The following is a 26,841-nucleotide window of genomic DNA, read 5'->3' as shown; positions in this document are numbered from 1 at the left end:
TTATCTTGTTCCCTTTCGGAACGTGTTCACGGTCCTATTATATCGGTAAACAATCCTGCGAACCTACTACCATCAATATTTCTATGATGTTTTTTCTGATTGAGACTGATGGTACGAGTGGATCTGAGGAGAACAATAACGCATTGGACAAATCTTCCATGGTTACTGACAAGTTGACGCTCATTTTCTGGAAGATAAAAGCAATTGTTTTGACCCTTTGAGTTGCTAAATTTCGATTCTCGACCACTCAGCGATGGTCCAAATTCGGCAGGATTTTCCTACAGCCCAACGAATCCCTCACAAAGGCTCCGTACGGTAAATCGTCATTGATGCGATTAAAGGTCTGCATAAGACTACGAGTAGTATCTACGTTCATTCGCGAGGAAGTGAAAAGAAGTGGCTGGCGAGACGACACAGCGCACGACAAACGCTAAAAAGGAGACTGGCCAGTAGAGGAGGTCTCCGACGATCTACACAACCAGAAGCAAGCTGCCCCGCGCTCTTTACATCGTTTCTCTTCTTCCGTTCAGGAGGCACGAAGCGTGCCCGTGCGCGGGCGCGCGTAATGCCAAGTAAAACGACGAAAGTGTGTGTTTGTAAGTGAGTTGGGCCACACAGACTCTCACCCACACACTGACACATCGTGGCGTCTCTGCCTCGGGGCTCAGGCGCCACTGTTTCCCTTCTCTCTGTCCCTCGTTTCCCTCAGCGACCGCCCATTTCCCGGCGTCGATCCGCACCACTCAACCTTTTACCAACACACAAGTATGTACACCGGCCTGCCCGCATACTACGTTCTGGTACAGTGGCTGCCATTAACGTAAGTGGCACAGGCCATGTGTGCTCTTGATCCTCCTAACCGATCGAATTGGTTCGATGACGATCTATGAAGATCGATGATGATGCACCGCCGAACGACTCGTAAGGACCGTTCGACGAATCTTTGTGGATTGCGCCGTGGATCGGCTCAAAGCACCAGTGGGGTTCACTTATGGGCACCAAATGTTGTTTAGGTCGCATGGTACTATCCATAGACCAGACACCAGTGTTTGGTAGCTCGTGTATACTGGTCCCATGAATTTTCTATGGTTTTGATGATTCTTTTTTTTTCTTCGATAGATTCAAGGGTAGATATGGATTGCCCAATTCGCAGGTTTATGAAGTAGTGATGTCTATGGAGTGTCGGACGATCTGACGAATCCAAACCGAATGCATTTTCATCATCTATTCGTCGATCCACAGATGAAACACTGAAGGGAATTTCACTGTATTTCACAGCTATAAATCTTAACGGTTCGTCAAAATGGTCACCCCTATTTTCCCTACGGTGCTGAGAACATTCTTGAATATATGTAGAGCACTGTTTCTATGTATCCTTCCTAAAGCTACTCCAATCACTTCCATCGATTCGTTTCACCTGATTTTCATTCATGTCTCGTTTCTCGTAATCAAGACTACTTATTTTTCTTATAATTCTTCAGGACTGTCCGACCACTGAATAAATTATTATCCAGATGGAATTACCTCCGAAAGAAAAAAAAAGGAATCGACTCGATATCGTTGAAATAATTAGCGGTTCTGCCTCGAAACTAGCGTCAGCTAGATCGCCGATTAACGGCAGTTGTTGAACGTGCGTATTGTACGGCGTTCACGGTGCGTGGTTCACCGACAAGGGGCGCACACACTATCGCAGCCGGAGGCGGGACTCGTTTAAAAACTATCCAGCGAGTGTGTTCTCTTCGCCGGGTGCCCCTGGTGCGCGCCAGCCGCAGTGGAGTCGCCGGCTGCACGGTCTGCCGTTTGCTTTTCGAGAGACCGATGTGAGTCAGTCAGTCAAGCGTCGACCATCGAAGGGATCGGTCGTTCCTTTCCACTCCGCTCATAGTCCGTCGATATTACCAAGTTTTTCGGTCGTTTTTCACGTGGCGTGAGATTCGTTATGAATCTTTCAACAACCACCAGAAGAAGGACATACAGATCGTGACCGGTTCGGAAGTTCGATTACAAAAAGAAAAAAAGAAAAAAAAGAAACCGATGATCGATGGGGTTTAATAGCGGTTCTCGTTGATCATCCTGGTCGAAGACATATAAAATACACAGTACAAGAAAGAACGTGAACCAACTCGATAACCGGGACAAGTGTGCGTGTGTGGATTATTATTTTTCGATCGATGAAAATGTTGTCGCGGGACCTGTTGTTGACTTTTGCTACGATGGTGTCGAGTCTGTCTGCGGCCGTCGTTGTCGGTGCTTCCGTGGATCTCGACTCGGGTGACTACGAGGTGCTCGCAGATAACGAGGGAAAATCCGATGACAATGGTAACGTTACATTTTCAGCGCATGATTTCATGGGAAAGTCGGGGTGAGGCGATAGTGCCTCTGGTTGCTCGCGCCGCACGAAACGAGCAGCGTGAACGAGGCCACGTGGGTGGCGGTGGTATACGCGATCGAGACCAATGACGAAAACTGATATATTTGCTTGATCGTCGCCAAGCTGTAGAAATCGTACAAATTCGCAATATAGATATATACTGTCTTATACGTTTTAGTATATCTTGGTTATGTGGTGTTTTCTCCTGAAGCTCCATTGTTTTACTGTTAGACATGACCTTCGTTGTCTGGAAATATTTCTCGTTAAGAAAATCGTCTATTATACGTGGTGCAACATTCTTCCTTCAGGCGTATCGCATTCGTCCGTTATTAATTCGAATTATTCGTAGCGGTATCGGCGCGCAGTAATTAAACTTCGTGGGGCGTTATTTTTAGAGATCGCGGTCTACAAGTTATATCGAAAGCATAGAAAACTTTCATGCATATTTTATATACTTGTACTCTTTATTTAGAAATTACATAGAAAGCATAGAAAACTTTTACGTAGATTTCATATACTAGTACTATGGCTCTCTATTTAGAAATCTTCTGAATGTATAGAAGTAATATCGAAAAGAGAAAACTTTTACGCAGATTTTATGTACTGTGGCTCTCCGTTCGACTTTGACGCCAAGGCGATAAAAGTCGGTAGACGTCTCGCCCTCTAAATTAAGATCACCCAAGTCACCGAACTGGATTAATTGACTTGGCCTTTTCCATCGCGACCCGATTCGCGTGGGGAACCACGGTTCCGCTCCGAAAGACGATCACACGCTTGCAAAAAGAAAAAGAAAAAAAAAACACAAAACATCTCGCGATCGTAATCGTTCAGATTGTATTATATCTCGCGTGGCGAATTTTAGATCGTTTCGCCGGGATTTAATAAAGGAGCGCACGATTCGCTTTCAAGTTTACGTCGGCTGTTCCTCCTACCCTACCGATGCGATCGGGGGTAAGAATCGGTTAACGAGGCGAATGACAGAGAACGATAAAAGTTTCCGGATCTCAGTCCTCGTACGCAGGCCTGCGTCGAGTGTTCCGCGACCGATGAAAAATAAAGAATGCCAGATAAGAAGCAGATGCAGACACACGCGGCCACGTCACACGGCGCAGCCACGGTAATTGCAAAATTGTACGTTCGCCGGAACGAAACGAAAGAGTAGAAAGAAAGAGGGAAGGGAAGAAGAAGAAGAAGAAGAAAAAAAAATAGACAGCGGCGACGTGTTTTAACTCGTCTGCCGGTTTTTGCCGCGAAGAACGCCGGCTGCTGTGGAGCTCTCGGTGCAATTAAGGACGCGTGCAATTTAAACGTTTTATCGATGCACGTGAGTATTCGTCGATTAACCGAGTATAAAACGGCCACGATACATCGGTGCTTCCTTGAGGCATCTGCGACAGACGCGTATCGCTGTTTGATTTTCTTTCGAGAATAAGGGAAAGACGATTTTCGGGGGGTTTTTTGGACGAAGAAAGTCGGGCGCTAGAAATTGAGTCGGTTACGTCGCGACCTCGACGGTGGGAACGATAAAATCATCCACGACAGAAGGGGTGGGGAAATGGAACAGTTTTGCTTACGAATCGTCGGACCCACGGGGTTCCGAATGATTCACGGATCGATCGATAGATTTACGTCCACGATTGGCGCCACCTGGAGCACACGACGTTCCCGCGGGATCTCAGCCACCCGGGACAAACGAAACCGGGCTCGGATAGCCTCCGAATTCCGGTCAAACACGCCGACGCCGACGCCACTCGTGCGCACGGTTGCGAAATAATAAATATTTAAATTTTGCCGTTCGCACGATACCGAGTTTAGAAAGACGATAAAGTATGCGTCGGGCGCCAGCTAGGCGCGCGGATAGCGGAGTACATAATATAATGCCTATGTGCACGATAGGTAGTACCTTCCGACACGCTTGTCTGCTGCCGTTGGTCTTCGGTTCACAAGTATGCCACCGCGAGTTCTTCCGCCCATTGGATCCTAGCTAGTGGTACAGTATCGATACTTTGAATATTGATACTTTTAATTCGAATATCCATATTTTGTAAAGATATTTAATGTGATGATATATTCCAGTATCGATACTCAATCCATAAATAACGAAATTTCGATACAATCAGGTAGGTCGTAAGGAAAATAGACCAATCGTGAAGTTTCCATAAAGTTTGCGATTGGTCGATTTCTTTTCGACGCTGTTACCTGAGAATCTGCCTTGGTAAATACAGTGATTCACAGGTTTGCTCACGAACAGCTGTCACCTATATTTGACGAGATTATTTACCAAAATGCGAATTTCATTTCGAAATTAAAAAAAATTGATTACAGAAGGAAGCTAAACGTTATCATAAGGGAAATATGTAAATATAAATTGCATACAAATTTTGACACCTGATTGTAAATGTGTGAGTCATTGTATCCGCTTGGGTAAATGATTTATTTTCATTACTTTTAATTGAAGTGCCTATTAAAATCAATTCTTGATTCATTCTATCAAATTTCAACAATTCCAATGAAACTTGCGAAAATTAATCTACGAGGGGGAGAGACAATTTTGTTCTATTCGATTCGTTTCGTGGACCTTCTTCCAGAATTCTCTGCTCGCCCACACAGAGTTTACACGGGCAACGCACGAATTCTGTGTAAATGGGGAGACGTCCGCGGTTCAATTCACGGAACCATTTCCACTGGGCGTTATAGTTTCTCGGACGGGAGCTGCGGCACATCACATTCTTCGTTCACAGAGTAAAAAAAAAAAATGCCCACTCCCCCACCTCTTTCTATCGTCGCCACCCGGCTCAATCCTCGACGATCGTCAAGAAGCCGTTAATCCAACGTATCCGACGAATCCGACCGTTTATCAACGAGCACGTCAATCTTACCGTTCGAGGAAAAACAGCCTCGCAGAATTTCCGTCCTATATAGTCGAGATTACAAAGTTTTCCTCCTGCGATTCCCGGTATCGGTTAGTCTCGATCGTGTTTGGTCCAGGTAGTTGTATACTATTTAATAGCCTCTTTTCCTTATTCCTATTAATTTACCTTCTTTTTATTTCATTGTGAAATGTATTTAGTACTATATAACCTTGGTTTATAAAAATAAAATGTCATTGCATGTGTTTAAATTATATTACAAATGGAAAGTCGATATATCGGCTCACTTGCCAGGAATTCTCCGAAGCGGACCCGAGTTCGTCGCACTTATCGAGACATTACTGTATAGTGTCTTCTATTCACCAATGTGTCCGTATTTCACATGTACCATTCCGAGTTCGTTATCCGTCTAACGATGAGACTTTTTATTAAAGCCATTCTTTATGTTGATTCGTAAGATTGTTTCCCGAATCGGCAGACGTCCCAGGTAAACGATTCTCCTCCCTCGATCGAAAAACCCGAGGCTCAAGCGATCGCGACGGGTTTTGCGCAAGCCCCTGGCATTGTATTTTCCAAAGGTTCATTAAAACTATTACGTAATGCCCGCGAGCCGAGGTTCCAGTCTCTTATCTGGGTTCCCGGCGCAAACAAGTTACGGAATTGCGATATTTTCTCGATCGGTACGTGCACGCCGGGCTGCATATTTATAGACCGTCGACGTCGATTTCACGTTATGAGTCATTCGTTTTCGGTTCACGCGACGCGAAGATTGTCAGTTCTCGCACGAAAGCCCGCCGAAATCCTGTCTGAGGCCAACGACGAATAGGAAACAGCCCTTGATTATGGGGTTGGGCTATAGCCCTACAATATGTAATTGAATGAAATGTAGAAACAAATCGGATCAAAGTTGGTAGAATATAACGAAGCATTGTTGGTCATAATCAAGTATTCATTAAGATTAAATGCTATTTAATTTTATTTAGGATAAATTTTAATTTTTGAACTTTTATGTATCTTCAACCAAGGGGCTCTCGAAGGTTCGATACTCCTGAGCCACGAAAAATCTTAATTCGTCCCTGGTAAGAAACGCTTAGTGGACGTTATCACGAGAGTCTCAACAGCGATAAATAATACTTTTAAACGATGAGAAAATGCCCTCGGACGGCTCGTTTCATAGGGGATGAAACGGGACGTCGTTAAAAAAAAAAAAGAATTGGGTCGTCGTAAATGTTCTGGAGCAAAGGTTCCCACCGTAAAATCGAGAGAAACATTATGTATACACACACATACACATATATACAGGCCTCTGTTCTGACACCGCGTCGAAAAATGCGAGCTCATCCGCGCCCCACCGCCGTCGACGCCGACAAACGTAACGCATCCACGCACACGCGAGTGCAGCCGGTGTTTCACGTGAACCGGCACGGTGGCGCCTGTCGACCACACGAATGTGCATGCGTGCGTGACGAGTTTACGCCTCTTTGTCTTGCGCGTACACGCGACGTGTTGCTCTTTGTACATATACACAGACGCCTCCGTGAGTTGCGTTTGCTGGTCCCTCGAGACGCGTGTGGGTGATCTCATTTCGATTTGAGGTAAAGGGCAGGAACGATGAGAATTCACGCCTTTTGTTGGGAGCATCGTCTACCCTTAACCTTCGTACAGTGGACGCAGGGCAGAGTTGGGCAAAATGTAGACTAATTACAAAAACCAAATCACAATTAGCATGTAATTGCAAGACAATTACAATTAAAATTATATTGGAATTAATTATACTAAATTTACAAAAATGATTGCAATCGAATTGCAATTTAGATTTTGTACTTAGATTGCATTTTGCCCAACTTTGATGCAGAGTATCACTTTGAGTGAATGTCTAAAAACTATTAGAATTAAAATTTAATGGCTTCCTATTTCAAAACAATCGGAATTTTGGGGTAGATACTGAAATGATTTTCTAAAAGGGCGTAAAATGTCGGGAAATCATTGCGAGTATAAATGAAACAGTACAGATACTTGATTTCCATAAAAATGAATTCTACTTTCATCAAGAAATATTGGACGACTTGTTGGTAGAACTAATAGGGATCATTATTTATTCGTACGATCATTATGTTTTCTTCAGAAGACTCCTTCTATCCCCTATCGACAAGTCCGATTACGCAGAAGGTTTCGCGATTACGATTAATTTACGTCGATTTGCGTTAAAAATAACGATCGATTAATTGGGAGCGGCGTCCATTGCAGTTACTGCATCCATAAATCCGCCGAACGTCAACGGAGAGGAGAAAGTTTTATTTCGCGGGCAGGTATATTTACGAGCGGGCGATAACTCATGAACTTACACGCTTTTTTCCTGATCCGGTCCGCTGCTCCATTATTAATTAAGTATAGGAGAGCATTAATCAAAGCGGCCCCGACGTCGTATATCCGAAATCACGGATGGAGGGACAAGCCGCTGAGATTACTTTCGCCAGATTGAGAAGCAGTCGTTCCAGAATGGCCACTGGGCGTTCACTTTTCCGATTACACCTCGCGATTCCACGTCCGTACGCCTGTGTCTATGTATATCCTCTCCATTCCCGATGCTGTTCGAATCTCTTATCCCGAATGAAAATCTTCGAACGTCAAGCAAGCACTTTGGCCGCGTAACATGCATAAAACATACAAGGCTCTTAAAAGCAAATACGGATTCGATCGTATACAAACAATTTCAGCGAGTACGATACGGGGTGTTCCCTGTTCCCTGCAGGCTTGGATTAAGATTTTTGGGACCTGGGGTTATCAAACCTTCTACGACCACCTTGATTGAAAACAGGTTGGGGGAGGGAAATACATAAATCTTCAAAAATTGAAATTTATTCTAAATAAAATTAAATACCATTGGATCGTCACGAAATGGAAAGCTTAGAAGGGTGTCCCCTAGACAATGAGGCTACAGTGATAATATGTCTCGTTTCAACGACAATGATTTCATAGTCGGACCGCGTGCTACGTACGCGAAAAAAAAAACAGAAAAATAAGGACTCGAGGGACAAATATAACTCGGTTACTTGGAACGCTTGTCCCGTACAATCGAACTTGTTGTAATTCAACAACGGTAGCTAGTGCACCACTGACAACGCCGATCCTCCGAGACGCACATGCACATGCCACAAGTGTTTGGAACGGCACGCAACGCGCATCGGAGTGTACGGCCTATGAGAAACCCACACGAAATCGCGTGCCATTTCAATAATCACGACGAAACCCGCGGGATCGAATGTATGAAGATGTATGCAATGAAAAAAACTATCAATCATTGCTTATAATTGCGGCGTCCTTCTGCGCTGAAATTCTATCATAATGCATCCGCCAGGCGTGGCTGAACTTCGCCAGGCATCGCTCACATAACGAGTACTGTATCCTTTGTTTATTTTTTCTTTTCCTTTCGTGTCATCGATGGCGCCAAACGGCCATAATTCCGTCGTTTGTCTCATCATAAATGCAAGGCGTACCGTGCCGCGAGTCACTGTCTACGTATCAATCCGCCGCGGTACAGATAAGCCTGACACAAGCCTTGGGCGGGACACTTAAGTTCCATTAATCCCTTCCTGTTTTCCTGGGTATTATTCCGGAATTGTCGATAATGGACCGTTCCGATGACGTAATTTCGTGTAAATTATACCTAGAACCAGGACCATACCGGAAGTCTTCAACCTTCTGCAAAACCACGCAGCGACCCTATTACGCGACACTGCTTTTCCTTTCGCCCTTTTTGCGACGATTGAATGATTGCTTGTTCTCGATCGAGACAACGAGCTGATACTAGTACGAGTTTGTAAATTTTCGAGCCAGAAACTGTAACTCAACGCGAATCAATATAGGAAATTATCGATGAGTGCTCGGAGGCTCCTCGACACTGAGTGTTCAGACGCCATCCCCATTTGGGGGGTCCCTGTAGAACCAGTGGTGGGGATGACAGCTGAACACTTAGTTTAGAGGAGCTTCCGAACACTCATCCATGATTTACTGTACAGTTATAGAACATTAAATATTTCACAAAGTATTTGCCATACACGACTGAAACAAATATCATTGGTTTCAGAATTCCAAGCTCTATCACTGTACTAAACGTCATTAAAATGTCAGCTTTCACCTGGGGACCACTCCTTGTCAGTGCTAAAAAGCCTTCAAACACTCATCGATGATTTACTGTACATGATCGAGGCCGCCTAGGTCGCGTTGGTGGCGCCTAAGAAGTCATAATCTTCGGATCGAACGATCGAAAATGCAAGACGCGACGCACACCGCGCCGGTTGGATAATATCGGAACCGATACGACGAGGAACGCCGCGAGCCACATATAACCGGGCCTCCTGGTTCGTTCGTTCGTTTCGCCATTGCTATTTAGTATCGACTATCAATCAGTGGCAAGCTATATTCGTAGCATTCGAATAGGACGGGGAATAGTCGGAGAGGCTCGTTCGCTGGCTCCCTCACTCGCTCGTGGACGTTATGTTAATTCGGTGCTTCGTATGCGCCATGATGCCGCGTGCAGGCACGCACGCACGCATGCGGCATGCATCTGTGTCCACTGCAACCGAAGATGCGTCGAATTCAAATGACGAGCTTCGCCGGTTCTTGCGCGCGGACTCCGTTCATTGGCTTCTCCGTACTTTTGCCTATCTAATCATCGTGACTGAAACTAGCAGGTACTACAAAGTCGCGGGAAACGATTGTTCGAGGGTCGAGAACCGTTCTAATCTTTTCGAATCTCTATCACGCGTCGTATGAACAATTACAAGGCGTAATCAGACCCGCTAGGGATCGGTTTGATCGTCACTTTTTATCCACTCGATATACTAGAACAGGGGTCGGCAGACTTTTCAGACGGAAAAGCCAAACCTGTCCATCTTAATAATTTAAATACTATTCGAGAGCCATAAATATATTTTTACGAATAAGGAAAATTTAAAGTAATATTATAACAAGTTATAATATTAATTATATGTTTATTAAATGAAAAAAAATCACACAAAAAATTGCTTTCATTGGTTTTATTTTCTTTTTCAATGAAGACGAGTTTACTGGCCCCTGTACTAGACCACTTACATACAGACTCCTCTCGATTATCGTCTGGCTTGTTCTACACGATTATTGTCCAGACGTTATCCCCACCACTAGGGGCTGGGGGCGTGAAACTTGTCAATCTTAACTCTCACCTCAATCTTATTTGATTTTCTCGATTATCGTCTGGCTTGTTCTACACGATTATTGTCCAGACGTTATCCCCACCACTGGGGGCTGGGGGCGTGAAACCTGTCAATCTTAACTCTCACCTCAATCTTATTTGATCATTTGTTGTATCTGTGTGCCGGAACGTTTTCAATCGCATATTATAAAATAGGATTTTTACCCGTAAGAATTAAATTAAATTAAATTTTGAAAAAGAGTCACGAGGAACATATTTGTTCCCAACGGACGGGGCCGTGTATCGTTTATACGAGATAACGCCGACTTATTCAAACGTCTGACTCAAAGTAAACGACGATAGATACATGTATTTAGTTAGACACGTGTGTTTCGTATTTAATATTGGCAATGAATAGAAATGTAAACCCCGGTGCACTCTCGTGTCCCGATGCATACGTGTGCCTCGAGCCACTTGACCTAAAACAAATCGAAGAAACGATGTGTAGACTCAGCCACTGTACGCCCTTCGAGGAACCGCGAATCAACGTGTTCTCGGGCTGAGGCAAAACCGGTCATCATTTCCATTGCCGGATATATAATGCCACTGTGTTGCAGATGGATCGAAATCTCTCACTCGGCCAGGATCACCGCAGTAGCATCGAAATCACGTGTTCTCTACCACCGACACTAAAGATAATAGGCATTAACACGGCACGCTCATTCCCGATCAATTAGCTCCGCTTCAAGTTTCCTCCTTCGGTATGAAGTCCTTTTTACGGACGTCTGGTACGTTTATGATTGCACCGGTGAGCGAACGATAGTAATGGCGATACATTTGAATTGATCGATGTACATGTATATCGGGAATAAAATATCGATATTATCGGTATCGATGCGTGCAATTAAATTAGAAACAAAATAATCCAAAAATGAAAATAAATTATTTAGTTAAGACAGATTGTCAGGGAACCTTTCTCGGGCTAATTGCTCAAAGTTTTCACTCAGCAAAATATGTATTCGAGAATTTCGATAAAGATTCTCTCTGTATATGTCCTGGATTTCTGATTCTTCTCTGCGGATACCTCCGACTTAAGGCCCAATCGTTCACTTGCCCGATTAGTCTCAGTTGCAACGTGTTTTGTTCGCCGATATTCGTACGTTGTACGAAGGTGCTGTAATTAGAGTACGAAATAACGACATTCGAAGTGCAGCTGCGACGCGTGCAAGCGGTTGAGCAAGCCTGAACGGCGAAACTGTTTTTGTCGCCGGGCAAGAACGTTGGTGAATTCTTTTTATCGTGCACGCACGATCGCTATTTCCTTTTCACGAGTGATTTGCTGCCAAATTACGGCCGATGGAGGGCGGTCTGGCGCGCGTAGCTCGTGGCTACAATTTCCTCGCCTGTTCACTCTGCGGTTTGCCCTCTTTCAGCTGTCTAAGCGTGTATACCGGTGGTTGCATCGTGTTAAAGACCGACTCGAGAATGCCAAGTGTTTCCTCAATGAACACCAGTTGATAATATTCTGTTTATCGATCAATTTACCAATAGAATATTTCCGATTAATTTTACAGTCGTTCGACGTTCATTGAAATGACAAATCGGTAGGATTTAATGAAAGATTTATGTGGATAAAATCGCTCCAATTAAGTTCATCCCCATCGGAAGGGGTCTTATTTAAGGATCTTCTATATTTCTTAATTAACGCATTTACTCTCGGACCCAGTTGATAGTAATCGAGGATAATAGCAAAAAGAAAATGGCGGTCGCTCGGTGGAAACATTCGCCGCGATACGATCGGAACACGTTGGATCTGTTTTACCGGGTAATTATTCGAATTAAGCAAGAGGTCTGCTTTTGTAATTACAGAAATTACACGGCCACGGCCGGCATTACTTCGCGAAACCTTTGATGGGACCGGTTCGAACTAACGTGTTCGAGGAACCCGAAATTCGTTCGAACATTATATTCCTCCGTTCGATTTAATTTCAAGCGAAACACACGATGTCTTCCGATTTCCACTAGATTGCTCGAAATTACCGCGATCATGGTAGTTCCACCGGAGTCAGGAGTCGCCGTTTGCATAATCGCAAGAATAAACCGAGTGAGATTGAGCAATTATCACGGTACGCGACCATTAAGTCACGCCGTCGTGGCGATAGTTTTTTGCATAGGCTCGAACGAGCTCCTATGCATTAGCTATGCTTAATAGTACATTCCTACCCCGTTGTAATTACAATGAGACTCTATATATAGTCGACAGCGTGACAGATTTGCGGAATCAATGTCAACGATTCCAAGGAGACGTTTCTATAAATACACCTGCCTGCTCGAGCCTAGCTGTGTTCATAAGTGTGAATACAAAACGGATCCATTTCCACAACGTAGGTAAATGGCAACCGTATATTATACTTCATATTAAAGTGCAGACACAGCAAACGATCACCTGTATCGTTACCCTTTACCCCGTCGCGGTGACAAATAATTCCAGCCTTGGGTATTCCCTGTAATGTTCTCTCATTCGAAAGTGGCTCGATCGGAACACGTATCAATTACCTCGATCAAATTTGTCAGTCTCGATGACGCTGTTATCGTGTCTTGTAAAAAAAAAAAGGAGAAAAAATGGAGGACATTGCGTGACACACAAAAAACAGCGTGAATGAAGCCGGAAGATCACGCACGGGTGGATTGTCACGCGACACACGGAAACTAGGTTCCCCTCTCTGCGTGTCAATGGAACCACGAGCAAACGGGACAACAATGGAGCTTAATTGAACGTTTCTTGTAAACGTTAACTCATGAAAATCTGTTATCTTGTTGATTGTCAACCGACAAATTGTTCAACAGCTATCCCCGTGCATTTTCGAGGGAAATACAGTAATGGCTCTATAAGAGTCTGAAACTCGGGATCGCCTCGAAACTTTTACGGTGCACCGCGAATCGTTTCAACAGCTCACAAATCTATTTTTTACCCCAGTTGTGGGGATGAAGTATAAACTCTTACGAGGAACTTTCTATCCAATTCTAATGCAGCCTTTACTGGTCTGCGGCTCGTGTGGTTCATCCAAGGTTCTACAGGATTCACGGAAACACACGGCTCGTCGTGTATTCACCTGGACACGGCAGTGTAGCAACCGTGGCGAAGGGGAAAAAGCAGAAGAGGCTTTGAAAAATCAGCGCCAGGGTTCCAGCGGGGAAGAGAGCCGCGCGTACACGCACGTAACAGTCTAACATACGTGCCGCGCGAAACAAATTGCCAGGAGGACTTGTAACGTTAGGAAACCGTGGCCAGGTAGAACGGAAAATTATGACGATAGGCGAACCGTGGTTGATTTCTTTTTTGCGCACCACGGTGATTAGCCTTGTTTCTCGCGGTTCCTTATTCGTAACGAGCACCTTTTCGATCTACGAAGAAAAACGCCGCTCGATTATATCAATCAGGTGTACGATTGCTAGACTTATTACGATTGCTTTTGCCTGAAGGATAGAGAAGTCTTCTCTTGTATGTTTTAGAAAACACTTTCACTTGGTAGAGTCACACTTTAAGTATCGAGACAGCCACTGGATAGGTGATACGTGTGTTTAAATCACGTGTTTACGAGCTACTGGCACAATTAGACGCCATACGTAAGCGGCAATTTGCCTGGTTTCTCGCAACGTTTCCCGATTGTTCCGATTGATTGCGAGTCTCGCCCGAGGTCCCCGTGATACGGTTCCCTGAACACACGCCCAGATCGCGAATGGAAAAGAAACGGGGAGTTTATTACAACGTAAACGCGAACGAAGTCTGTTGATTAGACTGCGATATACCTGTAATTAGCCGACGCGACAAATATGGAGGTAAATTCCCTGGTAATGGTTAAACGAATTATACCTATATACTAGGTGGACCACGAAACGTGAGCAGCTTAAATATTTCACTCACTTTTGATGTTCAGGAAAATTATTTTAACAAAATTACTTAAATTTACTTCCTTACATTTATGGATTTGCGTACTCTAGGTCAAATGAAGGTCTTTGGATTGGTATTGACCTCAATTATTACGCAACGATGATAAAAATATGTAGTCCTATTTAAAAAAAACCACCTACAAAAATTCGAAAAAATATGACCTTGAGAAAAATTGTTGAATTACCCCTTCCAACCAAATAACATTTACCACCAATAACTTTTTCCACCAACACCCCTACATTTTTTTTGCATCCCCAAAAACAAGTGAAACACTGTAAATGGAAAGTGCGTTTCGTGGTCCACTCTGTATACCTCGTAAGAGATCACGAATACCAGAACACCTTATTCCCGGGTTCTTTTTGCACGATGGCTGCCTAATTGACTTCGTTCACCTGCGGATCATGTTAGCGTAACTGTAGATGCTCGACGACCGGTCTGGGGGACCGGTAAAGAATGGAAGCTTGAAATCCGAGAGAGAAAGGTTTCACTTCCCTTGGCTCACAAAGGGAGGAAGACCTGTTCCGAACGATCGAGCTGCACTTCCTTCAGGGTGGCCGATGGGTAGACTCTTTGTTCCCGGAGTAAATCATCGGAGGAACGCTTCGACGAACGAAAATTAGGATGACCTTCCTGTTGGCGGTCGCAGATACCTCGAGGACGCGATCGTTAAAATCTCAGGTGAACAGCTTTGCCTTCCAAGATCCATCGCGAGATTAATAAACGACTAAGTTACAATCGACGAGGCTAGTTTGCACAAGCGAAGCTCTGGTTATTTGCACAGACAACGGCACTCAAAGAGCATATAGGTACATTATATCGTCGCCGATTCACGATTGTACTTTAGCTCTGCACACTAGCGAAGAACAAAGACCCGAGGGGACATGTATATATTCCGCGAGGCGTGACAAGCTATCGAGGAGAGTTTACTTTGACCGGCTCCCCAGCAACGAGCCGTAAAGCTCCTCAATTCACCCGGTCGTCGTGACACGATAACAGCCACCACGGTTTCCTTTTACGATTTCTCGCAGAAATCTGTTAACCGTAGACGAAACACCAAGTCTAGACCTCAGAGCTAGACTGTATTAAGTCCATTGTTTTAAGTCCAAATTTTTCAATCCTACTAAAAATTATTTTGTTCTAAGCCGTTTAATTTTTAATACAATAGTGTAGAAATAATATTAAGTTCATATTAGACTTAATACAATGTTAACCATTTCTACATATACAAAGTTCTTACACCTTTGATTTGCTTTAATATAAAAAATCTTATATTTCGTCTTCGTCACGTAAAAACATTCTGTATAACTCTTGACGTTCCGTTCTGTTGTTGTTCCCTCCGTGCTTCCTACAAAACGAAACATGGTGTTTCGTCTGCATAACGAACAACATGTTCGTCCAGGTAGCCACACTTTTCTGAATGTCCGATCCCCCTTTATCTTCATCCCAATTTTGCGTTTCTCCACCGATCCGACCAGTTTCATTTCACCTCAATTATTACTCCGTGGCGATTCGTTACTCGAAACCCAAGCGCCGGAGCCAGCGATAATCAAAGGTAGGCCCCCTTATGCCCGATCGACAGCAAAAACGACCAAGTATTATCATAAAAGGTCCGCGGTCCACACGCGTGTAATTTGGAGCAATTTGGCAATTGCATATAATTGATGAGGATGCCTTTTACTCGACGATGCCCGCGCCGCGTCCACGCAACCGAGTTAAGTAGGGCTAATCACTGGTTCGCCGACTATCTCGAGAGACAGAGCATCAGGAACAACCTGCCTTCTAGCGCCGAAAATGCCAAGGCCTTACCCGCCTATACCAAGACACACACACAAGGGCCCCACGCACACGGGGGGGCGCATCAGTCCGATGGATAGTTCTAAAATACATGTATACCTGGGGAGAGCCTCTGGAATGGCAGGACCCAGAGGGACCCTCCTACTTCCCAGAAATAAGGGCCTCGAAGTCCCTATTGTTCTTGCTAATTGCCACCCCGCGGACAACCACCACCCCGACCTCTGCCCGGTTCGCCGCGTTGTCTGCGGGGCCTGGTCTTCTCTTTAATGGTCGGGTAACTCGGGGATGATAGTTACAGGTCCCAACGCAAATACTGGGCTTCGTACTGGGTATGGTCCTTTGTGAAACGAAAATTAGCCGAAAGCCCGAAGAGAGAGGGATATATATACCCTTGACCGAGGACAATTTCCTGGCTTAGGGTATCGGTTACCAGAGCTGTCGTGGGCTGTAACCTTCTCTTGGAAATGTTTCAGGATGGATACGGTTTTATGGGTCGTCCGGACAGTTTGAAAATGTTGTTTCTATGGATATCGATAACCATAGAATCTATATCATGTTGGACCTTTTATTTTTCACGCAAGAACTACAGCCTTATTTTATATCCTGGCATTTGATTCGCTGACATTTCGCGGTCTATGTACACTTTGTCTCGATTTTATTGCAATACGCAGGTATTTGTTGACTCACGATTCATCGTACGTTCCCGCCAAGCTATAAATTTCTTCGATCGCCGTCTGAGATACAAGCGATAAAATTAGTAGCCATCGATGGCAGGGAATGAAATCGCCGACTTTCTCTTTATTTAATTGACTCCAGCAACCGATCGCGGTAATCCAGCGTACAAAAGGGCTTCCGTCATGCTCGAAGATCGTATCCGTTGATTTACAATGGTGATTTAAACCGTCGCGTCACAATGATACAGATTTATCTATGGTGTGACTTACCTTCTCAACTCGAAGGTAGAATAACGAGTCTCTGCCGGTAGTTCACGATTAGATACCCAGCGACGCGAGCGTTCAGATAACCGGTGCGCAACCGATTCGACAATTACTTCGCACTTTTATCGATTCTTTTGCTCTTTTATACGTAAGAAACCTCGTAACCTTTTACGAGCTAATATCGAGGGGATTTTACGGGAGTTTTCGAAAAACGTCGGAAGTTTTGGAAACAACAGGAGCATAAAATCGGCGTAATTCAAATTTCCTTCAGCGTTTCTCGCCAACCACGTGAGATATAAGCATAGAATTCGATCTCGAGCAATTTTCAATATTCTTTCGGCCCAAGAAACATCTTCCTAGCGATGGAATGTCGAGTAATCTTGGAAATATAAAATTAATACGATCATCACGGAAGCAGTTCCGTAAGAAGCTTTATTCACCGTTACGTTGCGTCACCTGAGAAATCAAGCCCAAGTGAAATTGATTCGGCTCGTGTCACCGTCAATAAAGAGCTTAAGTGGTCCTTCTTCGTTTCCGCAGCCGGAATCCGGTTCGGGCTCCCTTCTCGAAGAGGCAAAGGACTCTTTCTCTCCCCGGGCACAAAGAAGAGCAAAAGTTTTATTGTGCCCGGGGCTTCTGACCAGCGATCCGGCCCGAGAAAGGAGGAAGGGAGAAAAACCGGCCATTATGCGGGTGCACTTGTCGTCCGTTCGGCGAAACGCTTTGCATCGTTGCGTCCACCGTAGAAATTGCTTTAACCCGCCATACTGCTTCGTATTTTATGGGTTTTACGCGCGTGCATACATTCTGGTATCTACTGGACAAAAATACGTTTACGGTCGGAAATGGATTTCGTTAAATACGCGTTCTAGTGAAATTCGTAGTCGAATGAGAAAATGTCCGGATTAAATAGACGGTCACCGTGACACATTCGACTACGAAAATGCTTTGTAAGGAATTTTATTAATTTCTGTTCTCGATACAACGGAAAGAAAGAGAGGGAAAAAAGGGTCTATAAGGAATACCTTCTTTTTTTCACGACGGGAATTCTCGAGAGAAGTTTAATCGGTGCCTTGTTCTTGACCAGTCATCCTCCTTAAAAAGGAGAACGGGAGGAAGCCTGGCCGCCCATTAAACGGATGCACACTGTTGTCTTTCACGATTATATATAACGCTGCCATATCCAAGCGACGCGTACCTTGATAAACCGAAAGCAACGTCCAAGAGAGGCCGAAATACATACACCGTGGGCCGCAATAAAACCTATCTTAGACCTCCTGGAGCGAGGACACGGGGCCGTCTATTTCGTTCGCGAGTCAATGAAGAATCGACGAAACTTCGTTGCGGTATCCGGTCCCGTTTAATGGGGGATCATTAGTCACAGCTTTTATCGTATCCACGTCTCCGTTTCGAGTGGATCAGAGCCGGTGTATATATTCATCGTAAAGTATCCTCCAGAAAAGAATTTATATCCGCATCGAATTTAACGAGCCAATTAACTTACTACTCTCTGCTATCCACCTGTCGATTACTAACCTGTCTAGTTTTTCATGTTCCAAAAGTGAGCTTATAGAGCAAAAGTGAGCTTATAGAGCAAAAGATAGCTTAGAGAAAAAAAACATGATCGTGGAATCCTAGCTGTTACCACAAGAATTATATATTTCCTGGATCGATGGAGGTATTCGTAGAAAAAAGATCCGATAAATTTCTTCAGTATCTAAATCCTCCAAATCATCGCGGATCACCGCTTAACCCTTCCTTGCGCATCGATCCGACGACCCCGCGTATATTCGAATACCGTGAACAGCGGCACGCTCGATGAAAGTTTCTCACGAATCTTTCAGAGGAACTCCCCGATGGACCGGTCCCGTCTTCTGTTTTCTCTCTTCTTCCTTCCTCCGTGCTCCACCTCCCTTCGTCGTTCACCTCTCTTCATCGTCCACCTCTTCTTCGTCCAGGGGCCACTCCTTTCGGCGTCGATGAGGAAACCGTCCCAGGTCCCAGAGGCTTTTTTGTTTTTTCGCATAACTCCGCAGGTTCATAGCCCCACTACTCGCGGGACCCAGTGGCCAGCGAACAGGTGTCCCGCGGTGGCCCGTAGGAGATGTGTGACTCGTTTCGGGTAACCCTTTCTATTTTTTTTTTTCTTTGCTTCTCAAGGGAACGTTTATAATTCACGCCGCCTACCTTAATGTACCAGGGATCGCTCGATTCGTTTCAGATCCCGATCGCGTGTCCCGCAGCCTTGCATCATCACGGTAGCAAATGGGTCGTTGTTTGCGGGCAAACGATTCGCGTGATTTAAGCCAATAGCCACTGTACGCTGGGGATAAAATGTGCTCTGCATCGCCAGTGTATAAGGTTACGAGTTCTAATAGATACCGGTTCAATCCACACGGAGGTTTCCTTCGATCCTGTATCATCTGAATTCTAACGAACATATATAGTCCCAGTGTCTGTGTTGTTTACACAGGGATCCTTCTGGCTGTTCGTTCCGGGTGCGATTCATCATTAGAAGGGTTAATCGGGTCACGCCAGAGGCCTGGTTTCAGTTCAACGACTCAGAAGGATCCACTGGACCGTGGAACGAGGATCCTAGTAGAACCGAAACAACATCTATCCCCATTATCAGAGGACAATCGTTTGCTCAACAGGTCGAACGACCTGCTGCCGTCGAGGTTGTTCGAAAGCTCGCCAAACGATTAGACAAACTGCTCCCCCTCTATCATCAATTCGTCTTGCGTGCGCGAAAGCAGGCCCCCGAAGAGTGTTCGTAATCTCCGTGGTATCGTAATCCTCGATCGTTGTCTCACGGAACGTTTCTTTCCACGATCTTAACGACTTTCTTTTTCCATCGTGGCAGAAACGAACACTCTCGGTCGTTCATCGACGGTGTGACTCCCGTGAAATTCAATGTTCACCGTTTGCGCGACACACTCGGCCACCAACGCGCTCTTTCCGTCCCGGCGGAATACTAATTGCGGCAATTTAGAACGGTGGATGTTACTAATCAGAAATTAAGATAGTCGTCGCTCTGGTGTTTTACAATTGCCCTCCGTGACGCCACCAACGGAATGAACAATTAAACGTGCGCGCGACATCGTCGAAAACTTTCTCTTGGATCGCAACGGGGAACCGATTTCGACCTGATACACGGTGTGTCACGTGTACAATTGAAAAATGAAAGACGCTTGCGAAATTTAATCGATAGTATGCCCTTTTCCCTCCAAAATAAAAGCGAAATCACGCGTCATGTCCTATGTTAATATCATCTGCAAAGGGAAATAAACTCACAGGCGACGATATTCAGACGCTAAAACGAATGGGTTTGATAATCGTCGCTGCTCGATGTACGTGCTCGACCGCTAATTGCCATTACATAACGCGTTCAGCGTCGTCCCTATTAATTAGAAAATCCGATATTGAACGCTATCGACATTCAGCTCGGCCTCTAGTAATTGGCCGGCGGTAAATGCCATTAGCGATGTACCACCCTGCAGTGTCACCATCGTTCTCTCTTCCTCATCCCCTCTTCTTTCTTGAGACAAAATAAAATTCTCGCGATTTAAATAAATGCGCTGTTGCACAGGCCTCAGGGAACGCTTGTTACGCAATGTACGTGCATTACAGATACACTTGAGGGAACCGAGAGAAACTCATTAGTTTCATCATCCCCGACGATGGTGTAGGTACACTGTGCTCTCGGCCACAACGTAGGTCCCCCTCGTTTATATATGTACGTATATATATATATATATATATACACGGGTCGTCGCTCTTCTAATTGCATATACAACGGGCCTCGTTCAAATCAAGTTTCCGTCGAGCACGGCTTTCTATCCTCGGGCATGTTGCTCGAGACCTCGTGGCAGATAAACGAATCCGTAACCCTTTTGGAGCCGCGCGCGTGCTTTTAGCGACTCGTTACCGACGACCAGCGTATCGATTCTCTTTTCTTTTTGCGCAACGACGCACGCAAGACTGCGACCGACTTCGTAGGCAAACTTCGCGTATCCACGAAACACATTAATTACAAGCAGACATTCGTTTAATGTAGGCTAGTTTATTGTATCTTAGGTACGCCCCTCGGTTGCATGTATTTCTTCGTCGGGTACCATTTCTTTCGAATGGTACAGTAAAGGATCCATGAGAGTTTGGAACTCGAGACCGCTTCAGGACTTTCACGGCGCACTGCGAAGCGTTTAACACCTCACAAATCTATTTTTTCGCCCCTCGTTCGCCGACTCGTTTAAGAAGTATCATCTTATTATAAAAACTGAAATTTCCACGTTTAAATGATTAAAAATGACGAAATTTTTTATTTAGATAATGAATTTGCCTACTCTGTCGCCCAGCAAAGAAGGTAGGTTTATCGCATCATTCCTGAAAATTTAGCCCCCTACAGCCCCAAAAGATGCAATAAACGACTGTACATACATTGAAACGAAACGATTGAGTATCGTCAAGGAAGGATAATTCCAGATAATTCGTGGAGAGTTTTATCAGCCGTAAACAAGACAATCGGAAGAAATTCGATTAATTAGTTAATTATAAAAGGGAGGGTGTTTGAGCTACTACGGCTACATACATACATGAATATTTAATCCCAGATAAGTGACGAGTCGAATGAACCCTTCTCTCTTGCGTCTCGGTTTGACAAATAAACAAGCTTATCGGTGAGCTACAAGCAACAGCACGTGTATCTCGTTAGATATATCCGATGTCTCTCGTACGGAGTTGTATGTATACCATGTATCTAACGTCAGTATGTTAAAGGTTAAGCCTCGTCGAAAGCGTGTTTCGCGTATGTATACGGCGCGACAATGCTTTTATCAAGGCGATACGGGTACGGAGAATTCGCCGATCGTGCCCGAAGAAATCGGGGACAGCTTTACGAGCATGAAACACACACGCAAACATAGATGGACGTCGACGACGGTGGGGGACGTTCGTCAAGCGTTTCAGGCCTGTCTAACTTTTTTGCCAGCAGCATCGATACTTTTATTTCCTTTTTTCCTCTATCCCTCGGTTAGGTCTTTCTCTCTCAGTCTTCCACCAGCCCCGCTACACGCGCACACCCATTTACATAAATCGAGCATCACATCGTTATGAAAAGCGAACCGATGGATCGCCGTTCTGAGGGGAAATTCGAGTAATTCGCGGAATTTGTGTATAGTTCAGGGAGATACATACACATTATAATGACTACACTGCAGAAGTTTATGCAGATTAAAAATTTCAAATAGTAATATCTAAAAATTAAAATGGTACAGAATTTTGAAATCCACTCTACAAGCTTTCCTACGTTAATAAAAGCACATAAATAGTATTAAACTTTCTTGAAATCATCATTTTACTGTGTTTTCCAAGTTAAAGAGGTCTTTTAAGATAATGGAACACAACGAAGCCGATGGATCTCTCAGAACCGTCGATTCATATGCTCCACGAACATGTAATCGTTCGGTAACCGGTGGAAAAAATGTAAAAGGACGAAATACCAGCGATATGGTCGAGGCGGAGAGAGAGAAAGAGGAAGGGGAGAGGGGGGCCGTCGAGAAATAATTAATATGCCACGGACGCATAACGAACGACCCCGCGAAGCAGTCTGTTTGTTTTCGGACGGGTCTTCTTCGGCTCCAGGCATGTCGGCCGTATCTCTCTTTTGCCCGGGCCTTCTCGACCTCCCGCTGCTTCCCCTTTTTTCCCTTTTTTTATTTTAAAACGCACACGAGGCCCTTCTCCGGCGATCCTCTTTTGTTTCTCTCTTCCTCCTGCTAGTGCCCCCCTCCGCCATTTGGGTCTCCTCTACAACGCGTGGTCTAGCCACCACGAGACGAATTCCTTTTGGAGAAATTTTTCGATACTGCCTATCGTGTAATAACGGGACACGTCTATTTCAATTATGTTACATCCAAAAAGGAAGAGAGAGAGAAAGGTTGTAAAGATCACGAAGAATCGTTGGTGTTCAGCGACTGGAATTTTTCATTAACGCGAAAGGATCGATCGAAGGTTACTTTGTGAAATTTTAAGTAATCTGTCGGGAGCAATGAAGAAATTTTTCTTAAAAATTCTCTTATGGGTCTATCTTTTTCTCGTGTCCTCTCTTTCGTTCAGAAGGGCTCGTGAGAGCCCGCCAACTGAGCAGCAGCAACGATGCGCACACAACGAGAGCCGCATGCCTCTCTCCATATATTCTCTCCACTTTAATCTTTCTTTTGTGACTCGGCTGTTTTAGCGTTTTTTATTCCCCGATGAGCCGGCCTCTTCGTCGACCAGAGACAGAGAGAACGAGGGGGGAGAAAGAGAGATAGACGTGTGCATCGAAGAGAGAGAAATCGAGGGTGCACAAGACGAGAAGGGGGTGGGACAAGGGGGGGAGGGAGAAGGAAGGCTGCCGCTGGAGGCTTATTAGCAAGAAGTCCGAGGAGAAAGAGGAGAATGTAAGAAGGTTCTGTCGAGAGAAAAAGAGAGAGAAAGGGTCGTTTAATAGGGGAGAGGTGAAGGGGGAAGGTTCTAGAGACAGACCAGAGTCGCGGATAAAGATGGCTTCGCATTACCATAATAAACAACTGGTACCGCGTTTAATCGTCGCGGGAGGTTCTTTGTTCAATTTTTAATTTCTTTTCTCGTCCACCGTGGTGGTGCTTAAATACCTCCTGGCGATTCAAAAGATATAAGAACAAAGAACAAATCGTGTTCACGATAGGTACCGGAGAACACATTCGATGGATCCAGTTTCGATCGAATGAAAGAGCGTATTGCCACTTTATAATTTCGTTGCGTTTGAATAGAAGTTCCTGCAGTTCGAGTTCTGCGGTAGCCCGTGCACAGCGAAATAAATTATTCCGATGACCGCGATTGGATAAAGATGGCTTCGCATTATCATAATAAACAAGCGGGGCCACGATGGTTAGTCACCGCGAACTGCTCCATGTCTCTTTGTTTATTTCGTGCGGGGCCCTCATTAACACACTGCGGAGAGAGAACTCTCTACTCCGTTCGTTGTAATGTATATTTACGCTACGTCAAGCACACGGGGTCCCTGGTGTATCGGGCGTGTTTCTCCTCTCGTGGTGGATTCCGTCCAGACCCTCTGGTTGAATTCCCTCCGAGCAACCGATCTCGAACGCGTTTTCTTTTTATACAAAACATTTTTCGGCCCTCGGACGTTTGTCATTTTATTTCGAGAAATCTGTTTGGTAAACTGAACGACGGGAGTTCACCCGTCGTCATACCGAGCAATTCGTTTACCCAGCAGCTTTCGCGTATCTTCCTCGAGAAAAGGTTCGGTATCCTGGAGGGGGTGGGGACAGGTAAATGAAAGCTAGAGGCCTGTGTGTATACCTGTTGCGACGAGCAGGGTATAATCTTTTATGACTTTCAGTCGGGCTACTCATTAGGGGCGGCCCGCCAACGATCGACGCGCGGTTTTGTGCTTAGGATGCTGAAACGCGAAAATGCCGACCGTTCGTGGAATTATATTGCACATCCTCGAGAACGGTCTTATCGAGACCGGGGGCATATAAATAAAGATGAGTTGTAATCAATTAGCGGGGAATGCGACCGCGTATTCCCCTCCCTCCAATCTCTGTATAATTTCGATGATCGAATCTTATTATATTCGAGATAGTACAACGAGGACGAGTTGCAACGGGGACGAATACACTCGTACACGGACCACCCGTGATATTGCATCATTAATCAGCATGAATCATTTATCACCGATGACCACCGCGACTATCAGAAAATACGAGTACGTATACGATCCACAGAGCGATGTCTTATTTCGCGTTATCGTGATATCGGTAGTAATTCCAGTTTGGAAAGGAACTCTCTGACATCGCGGGGTGCTCTAGTTCTTGTTGAGGATTTGGAATGTATCGTTGAAGATTGCTTCTTCTTTTTTATTTTTCGATGAATATTATATAGCGTTGATCCTCGTGCATACACGAACAGCCGATAAGCTATTTAATGTTGCATCTCATTTTATTTTCCTGTCGCTTTATGAACTCGATGCCCTTGCTTGACTTCGTTACGCCGATAAGCAAGTACATACATGCGGTCTCGCAGAGTCACACACACACATCACACTGTAGAATTTATATTTTATAGTGTCTGTTCCGTGTCGATTAATTTCAATAAGATATAATGAAAATTAATTAATTTCGATTGCTTTTCTCTGCTTTCAGATTCGCCGAATGTCCGAGAGGTGAGGTGTTACTGTAATCAACCGGAATGCGTGCCGCAAGGATACATGTGCCGCGGCAGAGGCTGCTTCACCGAGCTACCATCCAACACGAATCCATCGTTATTAAGAGCGGAGCACAACGCATACAGCGGTTGTCTCGACGAAAGCTTCAAAGAGCGGCAATGTCCCACGGGATACCTCTGTTGCGAGCAGGATCTCTGCAACCACGTTGATAGTCCAGCCATGAGAAACAGGCTGAACAAGACTCTTCAAGGTTGAACGAACGGTCTCGTTTGCGGGATCATTAAAATTATACCTACAGGCTGAAATTCCACGCAACCTCCGTCAATCGACCGAAGATTTTTCTTATGCCTCGTTTTAATTCGCCTTTCATTTAGCAGACACACAATTGCGGCGAAAAATAAAGAGCGTTCTTCCCCCTTCTTGATACTTTAACGGAGCCCAACCGCGTTTGATTCGATTATTCAGATTTATTCCCTTGTTATATTTATTTCATACACCGCTTCTACGAACTCCTCGAGCCATCGTTTTGAAACAATAGTGAAAGTTGAAGGTTGCGCGAATTTATGAATAACCGAACCCCGTTTTGCATGATTTATACCAAGCATAATATTGTACCGGCGGCGTTACCGAAGGACTCTCTCGTTTATTGTTCCAGTGTTGGTCGGTGACCAGCGACCTTTCCTCGGCCCGTTGCAGCCGATCAATCACGGGGGTCAGTCAACGGACGGCTGGTTCAAGACTGCCACGATCGCGGTACCGATTTGCGGTCTGATCGTTCTACTGATACTGGCCAGCCTAGCGATTCGATTGCTTCAGCCAGTACCGACGCAGAACGACAAACTCGGACCGCATCGGATGCCCGACAACGGGCCACCGTTATTAGGACCACCGAAAGTGCCTCTCGTCTGAACGACCCTTTCCTTCAGCGATCCAAAGACGTTCTAAGAAAAGAAAAAGTGTTCTAGCGGATAGACGTATAGTAAGACTATATAGGAAGCTAGCGGGCTCACTGATGGCTCCACTTGGCTGTGAATTTTGTGAAAAAAAAAAAAGAAAACAAAAGAACAAAAAAAATACATGCGACTGCTGTAAATTAATAACACTGCGTGTTGTGCATCGATCGACGCGATCCCTATACGTCGTGGCAGAGTGTCAGGTTTGATGAGTGAATGAGAAAGAGAGAGAGGCCCGACTGAAGAGGACCCATTGTACCATGACTCGATAACGGAATACAATGAAACGCATGATATCGCCTTAATATTGTAGCATTGTAAATAGATTATGTATTTTCTATCGTATTAGATGAGTACACACCGTTTACTTAGGCGGCGAACAAACGCTGTAATGTAATCCGGCGGTTCCACAATTTCGTCGAACCTCTCGAATCCATGCCACGGGATCGTTATAATCTAGCAATAAAGAGGAAACCGTTGTTCTTCCTGCCCCTCGAAGAAGCAACACGAACGAACGAAGAACAATGAAAGTCTGAAGTCTTGTGTCTTTTTTTTTTATTTTGCTTTCGATCGCGTAG

At 44.8% G+C, this 26,841-nt stretch overlaps 1 protein-coding gene across 1 annotated transcript; it reads left to right on the top strand.

The window, feature by feature from the left end:
* Positions 1-1,882: 1,882 nt before the first annotated feature.
* On the top strand, positions 1,883-26,795 carry LOC107188567 (BMP and activin membrane-bound inhibitor homolog). The gene is made up of 3 exons (XM_015576875.1): positions 1,883-2,319; positions 25,288-25,560; positions 25,966-26,795. The coding sequence occupies exons 1-3, from the start codon at positions 2,172-2,174 to the stop codon at positions 26,217-26,219; spliced, it is 675 nt and encodes a 224-aa protein (XP_015432361.1). The 5' UTR covers positions 1,883-2,171; the 3' UTR covers positions 26,220-26,795.
* Positions 26,796-26,841: the final 46 nt, after the last annotated feature.

Source organism: Dufourea novaeangliae, unplaced genomic scaffold (assembly GCF_001272555.1).
Source record: "Dufourea novaeangliae isolate 0120121106 unplaced genomic scaffold, ASM127255v1 scaffold133, whole genome shotgun sequence".
NCBI lineage: Eukaryota > Metazoa > Arthropoda > Insecta > Hymenoptera > Halictidae > Dufourea > Dufourea novaeangliae.
This window is presented reverse-complemented; position numbering and strand designations above follow the sequence as displayed.